General features: G+C 39.8%; 1 protein-coding gene across 3 annotated transcripts in view; it reads right to left on the bottom strand.

Annotated features, from left to right (window-relative positions):
- Positions 1–1,438: 1,438 nt before the first annotated feature.
- Positions 1,439–12,323, bottom strand: part of vgll4b (vestigial-like family member 4b) — a 120,820-nt gene continuing 109,935 nt past the window's right edge. For all 3 annotated transcript variants that reach the window (XM_078209730.1, XM_078209729.1, XM_078209728.1), the window contains 2 exons: positions 10,724–10,847; positions 1,439–3,857 (listed from right to left, as the gene is read on the bottom strand). In XM_078209730.1, the coding sequence (XP_078065856.1) occupies positions 3,577–3,857; positions 10,724–10,847 (405 nt within the window). In that variant the 3' untranslated portion in view covers positions 1,439–3,576. The remainder of the gene's footprint in view (positions 3,858–10,723; positions 10,848–12,323) is intronic.

Below are 12,323 nucleotides of genomic sequence, written 5' to 3'. Positions count from 1 at the left end.
AAATGCCACACTGTTCACTCTAGTCTTCAGTAGCTATATACAGCAACACACGCCACTAGACACTTCTACAAACCAATCAACTGACCTGATAGTTGTTGTTGATCCCTTTACATAAGACTAATGCGTCCTCAATGGTGTTCGTGTTTATGCTCTTACCAAAATGGCATTGCTGCAACCATCAACAAAGGTTTATGCACGCAACACAAGTCTGGGCCCAAAATAGCACTGAAAACGTGGGCACTATACAACCGAATTCCGCAGCTGAAGCTCTGATTTTTAAAAAATATTGCAGAGCCAGAATCTGATGCTTTGCCCTCTGCTACTAGTTGGTAACCAGTTTGAAAATGGTTGTTCCAATTTAAACATGGAATTATAGATTTCAGCTCAGATCATCGCAACCTCCCTTCTATATCTTAGTGACTGCTTTGTTTAGGATATTGTGTTGCTTCCTTGGAATTCCCATTCAGGTGGTGCAATGCACTGGCCAACAGCAGTAGTCCAATTGTAGACAGAAAAGGACGAAGGGAGGAAATGTAAGAGGCAGGTCACTCTCACCATTGGGCTCCTGAAATTAACAGTGATTGGTAACTGAATTCTTTGGGACTGGACAAAGTGCATTTCACAATTTAACTTGCTATCACATCTACCCAATTTGAGTGGGGCTTTTAAGTCACCTCAGAGCCTATGGAACTGGAGTGGAAGTACGTCATCCTTGAACCTGAAAAATTGCCTTAGAAGAACAGTTCTTTGCTCACTCATGAGTAATGTCATCATCATCACTGGTAATATCTAAAGTCATATTAGATTGACCTCTTGCCAATGGGCAGGTCCTCCAAGGAGACCCATGTGGTTGGGGGGAGTGGGGGTGGTGAAAGAGAGGAGCCTCCAATGATTGTGCCGTGATGGGGGAAGATAGAACCCCAGAAACCTCCATGGTGGTGGTGTTGTGTGTGTGGAGGAAGAGAACAGTTCCAACTTAGCACTGATCGGGATTGCCCTTTAAAAATTGGGCCCCGATGTTGGTGATGCAGGCCTTGCCGGCTCTATCAGGCCCTGCCCCACCAGCCTTGACTGCAAAAGACCCACTCACTCTTTTTTCTCTCTCAGTACCTGAAAATCTGGACTAAATACTCACCTGTGCAGAGAGTTACATGCCGGTTTTCAGTCAGAGCCTGACACTTGGAAAAAATATGGTAAGATTCCAACTTACATCTGGGTCATTCACTGTCCATTGATTTAAAATAGTAAAGGTAAAAAACACCAAATGGATTTTCAGTCAGGAAGTGACACTCTCAATCGTAACATTTTATTTTGAAGTGGAAGATTGCAACTTTTTGCTGCTGCCACCATACTAAATTTTCAACGTGGTTGCAATATTTCCCACACTTGCTGATCCAAAGAGAACTGGTAACAAATCTCAATGAAACTGCACGAGACAAATGATTTAAGAGCACTTTATTGTTCTTTGAGGCTACTTTAAGTACAAAAAGTGGCCTGTCAAAAGCTTTTTTCCATTTTGGGTGAAACAAGGCCGCAAACAAGAGGGATAGAGTTCAAATTTACAAACTGAAACTAACAGTAAGTACACTGTAGACATTTCTGCTCTCTGTAGTAATAAAAATTGTAGACAAACCTGGTCTATACATTTTAGAATGTTTTGCAGTCTCCACGAAATTTATAATTAGTCCACAATCCCTGGATTGTTGTTTGTATTCTTGTTCAGTTGTCTCACATTTTAAAAAAAACAGCCAAGTAACCAGACGCATAGAGTCCACAGACAGCATCTACAGCCTTCTACCATTATAATGCTCAGTAGCCTGTAGCAGTAATGAACTAGTGGCTATTAATGCTAACGCAGTGTTTCCATAGATAACTGTGTTCCTGCACTTTTTACCTTATAACAGACAAATCTACACCAAACAAAAAAGATCAACTTTTTTCTCCAAACAAAAAAAAATGCATGATTACAACAAAAAGGACAGGGAAAATTAAATAGCTACATATCATTAACAAATTAATTGTTCCTCAAAAAATACCTACGAATTTTTTTGTACATTCTTTACGCACAGCGTAATGATGGTCTTATAGTTACCTATATAAAAAGTGTTCATTTAGTGATTTTCCTACAGAGTAGGATACTGAATGCCAAAGCAGACAAGCGGTAACTACCCAGTAAGGTGGCGATGAAATGTTTACTGTTTTACTGGGATGACGGAATGTATGGGCATGTGTGACTTTCTCAAAGACAAAGGCTAAATTGGGAAACTATAAAGCATTACGCAGCTGCTTTCTGTACCTCTGCCTCTAGTAGTAGTAGTAGTAGTAATAGTAGTAGTAGCTATTAATACAGCAAACAAAATAGCATTATACTATTGGAGGAATGTACACCTTGGCACAGGACTAGAATAAGCATTAAAAAAAATTAAAGTTGTATTCCACAAGCCATGACAATCTGCATTACCACATTAAAGCCAAGCATTTCTCTCTGTTTCAAATAAAGTCATGACTTGCTTAACTGTAAATTTTAGTCTGATTTTACAGAAATTATGGGAGTTCCTCTTTATTAAGCAGGTTGTTATGCATTGATTATTCAGTCATGCACAAAGCTATTGCTGCCTGTACCATGGAATTTATAATCTACTGAATATTATACGCGGGCCTTTCCTGAGGCTATCCTCTTTTGCTGGCTTCTACCAGTGTGAATACATGCTTAAATGTCATTGAGTAAAACTGTACCAGCAGTAAGTATCTAGGACTGTTATTGATGAAAATAAACTACAATTCTGAAGAAAAAGCTCTAGTATTAATTTTCATTACGCCTATACAATATAGATACCAGCTATTTTTTTTTAAATCATGCAGCTACTTTAATAGAAGCACTATTGACCTTCATATCTCAAATCTATTTGAACAAGCTGACAAATACAGATGAAGGGTGTAGGAAAACAAAATGCCCGTGTTCTTTGACAACAAATGCAGTCCAGTTGTGAGCACCAAGCACAAAATGTAATCTGAAGCTAGAGAAAGGCTAATACCTGTATGAGACTTTCCCTTCCAAAGCTGTTTTGCCTCTGTAAAGCGCAATATATATCATACTAAGCCCTCATTGTCAGCAGTCTGCCATCTAACAAAACAAGAAAATCTGATGTAAAGTTGACAAGCAACCTCACCACTCCCCAATAGTGCAAATCAGACATACAGTTCTTTTCAAGTATATAAACATACAAAATTACATAACAGAAAAGCAATGTAAGCAAACCACACACACTCTAGTCAAAGGAACTAGCAGAGGCCAAAGCGTTTGGGTCAACCAATCCTAACATGGCTTTTTGGGGCAGCAGAATTGCATCAGAGGTTTCTTTGGTAACTGAGGCAGGAGATTAGGATGCTACATCATACAATTTATATGAATAGTTCCTGCTATTTTTTTTTAGGGCACCCTTTTGCAAATGCTAAGCAAATACACAAAAGTGTCTAGTTAAAAAAAAAAATCACCCTCCCCACTTATTTTAGCAGTGTTCAAGCTCAGTCAAACCATGCATTTCACTCAGCACAGAATGCAACGTGGTCCGCTCTTCATGAAACGACTGAAGGGGAGTGATTGTGATTGACCATGTGGGATGAAGGGGAGGACTGTCCTCTTCTTGAGCCAGAATCAGGGCTGCTTGAAACTCCATCTTTGGCAGCCTTGATTTGAAGCCATGTTTCTCCAAGAGCTTTGGCAAAGTGATCATCTACTGACCCTGTGATAGAAACCGAATTTGTCACAGGCTCTGGTTGCTTGTACCTCTCTCCAAGGCTTCGGCGAAAGTGTTCCTCCACAACAGGATCACAAGTTGTATTAGTAGTTATGGAGGCTGTAACAAAAACACAAAAAAATTTAAAAGTTAGTAGAGGGCGGTATTGAGAGGAATCATGTCAAATTAAAGTAAGCTTTTCTCAAATTTTGTTCCTACTATAATGAAAAAAATCCGAATTACCAACAATGAAAATATCTGTTACGGTCACTTAAGCTTCACACACTATCCACTCACGAATAGCAGTAGGCCATTTAATTCCTCAATTGATCTGTAACCTAATTCCATATACCTACCTTTGCTCCATATCCTGTAATAGCTTAACTTTACGAAGGAGGCACTCATTACAAATCATGAGTGGGATTTTTCCCGTCCCGCCCGCCATGGGAATCATAGCGCGCGGGACATGGATCATGCAAAGGTCTGTTGACTTCGGGTGGGATTTTCCAGCCTTGGGGCAAGCACAGCCAGAAAATTCCGCCTATACATTTGCCATTATGGAATAACATCAAACACTTAATTACAAACAGCACTGTACCAAAACCATCTTCCAACTGTTGATTACAACAATTATCCTGTTCTGAGCAGTGTTGTAATGGGTATTTTCCTTAATAGAAGCCTGCTCTGAATTCCATCTACTAATGCTTTGTTGTTGATTGTGATGATATTTTGAGCGGACTTCACCAATCAAGAACAAACAAGTCCGGGGATGGCGGATTGAACAGTACATAAATTCTAGCCCCTCTCTCTATGCCAATACCTCCTTGAGAATAATTTGTTTCCAGACCGCAAGTGGTGCATACAAGAACTGGTTGTGTATGTTGTTTTGCGCTAGCTTCTCGAAGCCAGAGGACACTTAAGATTGTAGATCTTCTAGAGGCTCTGGCTCACCCTAGCCTATATTCAGTCTGTCTGTCATTGGACACATGTGAAATAATATACAGCTGCGATCAGACTTAAAAAAGGAGTCATTGCTGTCAGTACTTGAGAAACAGGGGAAAATGGTGGGAGGGCAGTGGAATAAAAAAATTCAAGCAGTCGGTGAAATCTATAAAATCAACATTAGAAAACAGGATTCTTTTTCCTTTGAACTTGTTTGCAGCTTATATAAACACAATAAAGAAATTCACAGACAATGTTCAATCTTCCATGGCATTGCTCCATCAACTGGAGGAGGTTACAACATTTTCCAATAATGTGGTTTTGCTACACAACAAACTAAGAATCCTGATTTACAGTGAATGGTCAAGTCAAATTTCATTTCTTTTAACAAGGTGCTCTCAGATTTTGGGATCAAATTCCATCGCTGTCCATTTGCCCATGAAAACTGCCGTGATTATATATTTCTTTACTCGTGTATTCAATTTTAGCTCTTAACCTTTTTGAAAGTGAGTTCTACTTAAGAAGTGGTCCACTCAGCATTTTCTTTTCAAAGGAAGTTTAGGAGACTGGTGTTTAATGGCACTGAGTAAAGGAATACAAAGACCTTCGAGCTTTAGGAGAATGTCAGGGAAGAGATCCTGGGCTTTGGTGACAGCAGGTGGCACAGCTTTCCGGGGGATTCTGTGGTTGGGAGAACTAAAAAAGGTGTACAAAAGAATTTGCTGTATTAGACAAGGGATTTGGAACAACTACAGCAAGGTGCAGGGTTTAATAGCAAAGAAATGGAGCCCAAATTTGGTAGCAGAGATGTTTTGAAATTTACAGTAGTGGAGTACAGAAACCGCAGAGGGCTGTTGAGACCAGATTGGAGGGTAAGCATTGCCTATCACCACCCCACTACCCTTCTCATGTTGCCAGACTGAGTTGCCCATCACCCCCGGGCAAAAATAGACAGAAGAGTTCTGTCTATCTGTGAATTGTGGGATTGAGGATCCCCAGTGACTGCTCTTTCAAGGTGTTTGTTCCAAGGAAAATCCTCATATGTAGCAACAGCTTGCATGTTAACCGTCTCAGAGTAGGGGAAGAAGAACCCTATCACTGACATTAATTGGACAGGGGTCCCAATATCTAGGGGCAGTGCTATGGGGGGCACGAGGTGGAGGTAACTTTAGGTCCAAGCAAGAGGAGGCTGTGTCCGAGCTAAGGAGTATTGGGGAGTGGTGGGGGGATGCACAGCTGCTGAGTCATCTGGCATCAACGTGGAAGGTGGAGGTCTCAAGATCTGAGCTGACCGAGAGACAGAGTTATGGATCCACAACTCTCCACTTAGGGTTGGAACTGAAGAGGAATTTACTTATTAACACGAGGGGAAAGAGGTTGGGAGATGTCAGGCCTGAAATCACTGGGAGAATGGATTTTCAAAGGAGAGATGAGACAGTTAGTTCTGGCAACATGGGGGGTGGTGGTGAGGAATGAGAGATGGATGGTGAGGAGGGAATGAAGGGTTTGAGATGAGCAAAGTCAGCCTAGGACAATCTGACCTAACAACTGCTAGCTGTAGTCCCATACTCAATGCACTTCATCTTGCTACCATTTTAACAAAAAGTATCAAGCTTACTTTGTACAGACAACAACTTGCACGTATGGAGTGTCTTTAAACATAGTCAATTGTTCCAAGACACTTCGTAGGAACGTCAAACAAAAACTAACACCAATCTACATAAGATGATATTAGGACAAATGATGAAAAGCTTGGCCAAGACACTGGTTTTAAAGAGCATCTTAAAGGAGGAAAGAAAGGTAGAGGGACGGATACATTCAGAGGGGGAATTCCAGAGCTTAGGGTTGATTGGCACGGGCATCAGTGATGAACAGAAGAAAACAGCAGCTGGACAGTAGGAGCACAAAGTGTTAATGGATGTTACAGATAGGGAGTGGTAAGACCATGAATTTCAACTCAAAGGATACTTGATTCAGGGTCTGCGGTTGCTTATTAGGAGAATATATTTGCATCTCGGTCATCATTTTTCTTCATGCACACACATACCCACATGACTCTGCCCATTGTCACATTTACTATGTCATGATTGTATCATGCACTGAGCAAAGTGAGGGGAATAAAAGCTGGTTATTTTTAATCTATCCTCCCAACACTAGATGGCAGGTGATTTTTATCCGATTTATTTATTCAATGCCAGAATAATTTAATACATTTGTTTTCATCGGTTTTTCTTTCTGTGCAGCTAACTTAATGCCCATTTACTCAAGGTGTATCCATTTTTAGTCAATTCTGACAGCCATTTCTACTTCCTGATCAAAGGCCTGTAGTAGCTGTGGGCTCCAATCCAAGCTTTCCACTGGCTCCTTCCATTGTTCCTTGATTTTAGGCTCTCACACCACCTCCTGCCTTCTCGTTATAGACTCATGTCCTCCTGCTTCTTTACCTTTTGCCACAGTTATCTTATGAAATGCTGACCAGTTTCTCTTGTCCCTGCAAATTAGGCATCAGGGAAAGAGGGAATGGAGCAGGCCAACATTTCAAAAACATGGGGCATTTAAAGCTGCAAACTTCACTTTGCAGGATCAGGAAGCTAAAACTCTGAGTTGTCACACAAGGACAACAGAGCAGCATTTAAAAATGCCAGAAGTTCAACATTGTAGGCAAATTTCTGAAAAACGTCATTCAATTTCAAAAAGGAATGTGAGCTCATCCCCCTTTCAAAATAGCACGTTACCTCAGCAATCACATCCACCCTGTTGCCAACTGTACCATACATCAGATTCAACCCCTTAAATGCCTGCTGCCTTGCAATCCCAACCCAAATCCTTCTAGCCATTATCAGCACATGCTTCTGCTTCATCGCTTTCCACTGTCGAGTCCCCCCTCTTCAGTGATGCAATCTTTCTCCTGATTCAACCTCTGCCTGACTAGCTATACCCCAACACAAAAATTTCATTTTTGTTAGCTCCCCTCTGTTTGCCATCTATAATTTTAATTCAAGTCCTGGCTTGTAAGACCAACTCCACTCCACTAAATACCTGCCAACCTCACTCCTGACTTTACTCTTGCCTAATCGGCCCTACTCACTTCTGCCTCCCTCTCAAATTATAAATAGTCAGCCCCAACCCCCCCAATTTTGCAAATACCATTGTAAAAAAAAAATTTGCAGCTCTCAGTAACACTATTATGCCACTATTATGCCCTTTTGTCATGCCACCCATTACTTGCCACTGGGAAGCAATGGAGAGAGGAAAGCAGGTCACATGGGAGAAGCAAACAGAAAAACAAATGTAGTTGAGGTGAAGAAAGAGTTTGACAGAAATAAAGCAAACAGATAATCTAACAGAGGCAACAGATTCTATTCACCAACTTTGCTGTATGCAAACCTGCAGAGAGCAACCAGTTTGTATACTATGCTACTAAAAATCTTACTAAAGATTTATTATATACTTTATATACTTATACACTTTTCTATTATATACTCCTAAATCCAGTGTGAAATGCAACGATGTGCTGTAATTAAACTCTTCCAACAATGGAGACACTGCAGTATTACCAGTGATAGCAAGATTTAGGGCGATAGGTATACATAGGAAGTTTCCAATGTAATTTTCGATCAATAATTTTATATTTCTAATGTATGCCAAGTTCAAAACACAAGACCTTAAAATAATAGAATTATGTCTGCATGCCCTGATCAAATTATCTGACACTCAAGTCTTTTGTCTAGAGACTACGCTTTTTCTTGATTTGATTCCTTGCATGCAACATTACAGGACACCCATTAGCATGTTAAATACATTTAAGTCAAGTCACCTCATTCAAATTAGATAATTTAAATATTTTACTACAGAAATGTAAAATTATAAAGTTGAAGTTAATATTAAACCTATATACATTCATTACTTGGACAGAGTTGCAAAATTGTACTTAAGGGGTGCAATGAAAGGCAAAATAGTTTGGCAATGATACACATGGCACAAATCAAACTTTCTTCCCAGCATCTTATTCAGTAAAGCTATTTATGGAGGTTAAATTCTCAGTGAAATTGTATACATCATAAAACTTGTGCTAGCTTGTTTAAAAAAAATGACCAATTTGCCTCACCTCATCTGGATTGAACAGTGTGAAGGTGTGAAGTTTGCACACTGGATAAAACTCAGCATCAAGAGTTCTTCCATTTATCCAGATTTTCTGGTGGAAACCAAAGTAAACTGCTGACATAACTAGAACAGAAGTTTGTTTTGGATGCAACCCAAATGCTTTGGTCTATAATTCCACCAGCTTTATGTCAGAATATGTCTGTTGAAATGGATAAGCTAGGTTGAAAATTAACTACAGTAAGAATTACCTTTATAACCTATGTGTAGAACATGACTGCTTTTTTTTTTTCGCTGTGGTGGACTGATGGTATCCTGGAGGTGCTAGACTTGTGCTGTATAACCACAGTCTACTTCATGCTATCACTCTAAGTTAACAATTCAATGTTCTTGTAATGAACAACCAGTTGTTTGCTTAATTAGATCTCAAGTTGCCTTTATCCTAATCGGCAGAAACTATCTTGCATTTTATGCTCATGACAATATTATTTGAAATAGCCAGACTAAGTCGACCTAATTCCTCTCCTTAACAGCAAACTCAGCCTAAACTAGTGAGTTGCACCAAAATATAAAAATCCTAATCAGGTGTAGAGCAGCCCATGGCAAGTGAAGTAAAATCCTCAAAATGACCATACACATTGACAATTAGATTCCTACAGGCAACATATTATACAACAAATCGGAAAAGGGAAAAATGAAATGAGAGGGGAGGAAAAAGAAAGTATTGATAGGGGCCGAGTATAAAAGGAGACACTTTGTAAGAAGTTACTCCAAAAAGTACATCGCCTGATGAGTAACGCACAGTGCTATCAACATTCAAAGAGAAGGCATTTCCCCATTTTCACTAGCTGCGAGGTGGGTGGTGGTGAGATATCAGGCACTTTTCACACTGGTGAAATTATATGACTTTTTATCATGTTACAGTGGAAACATGTTCCATGTAACTGGATACCATCCGTTTATGTGATAAGATAAGATGGGTGCCACAGTGGTTAGCACTGCTGCCTCACAGCGCCAGGGACACTTGTTCGATTTCCGGCTTGGGTGACCGTTCTCAGTTTCTGCGTGGGTTTCCTCCGGGTGCTCCGGTTTCCTCCCACAGTCCGAAAGATGTGCTGGTTAGATGCATTGGCCACGCTAAAATTCTCCCTCAGTGTATCCGAACAGGTGCCGGAATGTGGCGACTAGGGGATTTTCACAGTAACTTCATTGCAGTGTTAATGTAAGCCTACTTGTGACACTAATAAAAAAAGATGGCACCTGCTGTTCTTCTGTAATTTGCAGTGGTATATAATTAATGATTGTACAGCTGCACTTTTCAGTACAGCTTGCTCATTTGAAAACTATACACAAAGTAAGTTAACTTTTTCTATGGAAGGATTAAAAAAGAGCACTTAGTAGAAAAATGATTTCCTGATAATCACTTAAATTGTACTTCAATTTTGATGAGAACACCATTTTCTTTCTACAGTGGGTGTGTTGAAACAACAGTGCAAGCTGAAAGCCACAGGAGAAATATAAAAGATCGTTTCTCATGACCTATATTGGCTTGAGCTGAAGCCCAGTTGCAGTGAGGACTCTTTGTTAATTCACATTCACTTGGCACTACAGTACCATATTGTCGCCAGTTGTTGGGTCTATTCAGAATCCAAATTTGCCATGTACAGTTGCCACTACATTCTGCAGCAAAGTGCAGAAACAATTTAGAACTGCACCAAATATTTGATGAGATCTGCACCAAGTTAATAATGCAAAACTTAAAAAATTTGTTTCACTTCTGTTCAAATGAGGCCCCTTTACTTGAAGGGCAAGTGCTGAAACGATCAAGGGAAAGCTGTGCAGATGGAGAATAATGTATTTAATAAAAATAAAAACACAGACCTTCAGGGCATGACTGGATCGAGTTAGATTGTTTACATAAACATCACTGAAATGCAACTTACAATTTGAGGGTCTCCTGTAGCTTGGGGGCATTGCTGGAATACAACCGCTGTGAGCAATAGGGCAGTGGGAAAGGTTGCAGTTACGATTGTTACCAGATGCACATGTAATTACCGATGGGCGATTCTGGATGGACAAAACAGTGCGTTAGTACACTTCCAATGATCTGTCAAAGACCTAATGCTTAGTAATAATAGCTAATATTACTTAGTTATAGGAAAATTCAAAACCCTGAATGTAATGCATTGTAGTTCGAAATTATAAAATGGCATTTTCAGTGCCAATGTAAAAACCGACTTCTCCATTAATTGTATTTTTTTAAAGAAACATTAGCAGGACTCGAAGCTATACTTTTGCTAATTTTTTTTGGACAAGTGTTAAGTGTGAGTCAAAAGATTTGACTTTAGGTCCCATTAGGGAGTTGGGTGCATTAGCTGGGATGAGATGGTGTGCTGCACTGTTGGAAGTGACATCAGATGACACTGAACCAAAACTTCTATGTCTACGAGCTCAGGTGAATGTTAAAAGATCACACAGCAGGCAAAGTTCCTTAGCATGTTGACCAAGGTCTTTCTCTGATCCAGTATCACAGATTATAGGGCTGTTCATTCATTGCTGCTTGCAGGATCTTATGGTGCAAAAAACTGTGCCAATTTCCCTCAAGTGACAGCACTTTAAAATAAATCTAACAAAGCAAAGTAATCTGGGCTGTACTAAGAGTGTGAAGAAGTGTTAAGACCTTTCTCGGCAGAAAACTGTTTCTGTTGTTATACATCAAGAAACATTTTGCAATTTTGTGTGTCCTTTATTAGACAAAATTTTATTTCAAAAGCTGAGAAGAGAGACTCCCAGACAAAAAGTATGAAAACTATGGTTTTACTGAGTGCAGCATTATTTGCCTGAACAGGTCGCAGTTTATTTTATTTTCCTCTGGTCTCTCTCACAAATGCTTACAGGCTAAATTCAAGGCCACAAAAGGAACCTCGGTGGCATCAAGAACAAGTACTAGATTTTTTTCAATTTCCAAAATTACCAGCTGGAGCCTACTGATATGCTACATTTATAGTTGGAAACCAATATGGATTGAATAAATTAGCATTAGTAAAATTAAGTGTTAAAGAACAAACTTCCGTAGCATCTTTCACAACCTCAGTATCTCCCAAAGCACTTCAGAACAAAGCACTTCAGTTAGTGCTGCAATGAAGTGAAACACATGAGGCAATCTGCACACAAGTGGGTAGAATATAATTTACACTGTCTATTTTTTGTGCACACACTGATTTATTAGCAGCGCTGCGCAGGCATTAATCCCACTACTAAACCTGTGAGATTTTTTTTTTTAAAGGCAGCCTCGGCAAATAACTAAAACAGGTCTTGGACCCCATAAGAGGTCAATGACATCGGAGGAACCTGTCCAGAAATTAATCAGCAATGAGCCTGTCCCACTCGGGGGTTTTCAGCTGCTCCACCGACCACCACCCAAATAGGTAGATAGTAACATTGCTTTAATTTTAAAATAACGTGTGTGAATTTGGCAGAGCAAGGGGTACTTTCCTGACTCTGCTGGATTTTACGATTCCCACTTATGCACAACCTCTCACC

Source organism: Mustelus asterias, chromosome 3 (genome assembly GCF_964213995.1).
Source record: "Mustelus asterias chromosome 3, sMusAst1.hap1.1, whole genome shotgun sequence".
NCBI lineage: Eukaryota > Metazoa > Chordata > Chondrichthyes > Carcharhiniformes > Triakidae > Mustelus > Mustelus asterias.
Note: the sequence above shows the minus strand (reverse complement) of the source record. Positions and strands in the feature narration are given on the sequence as shown.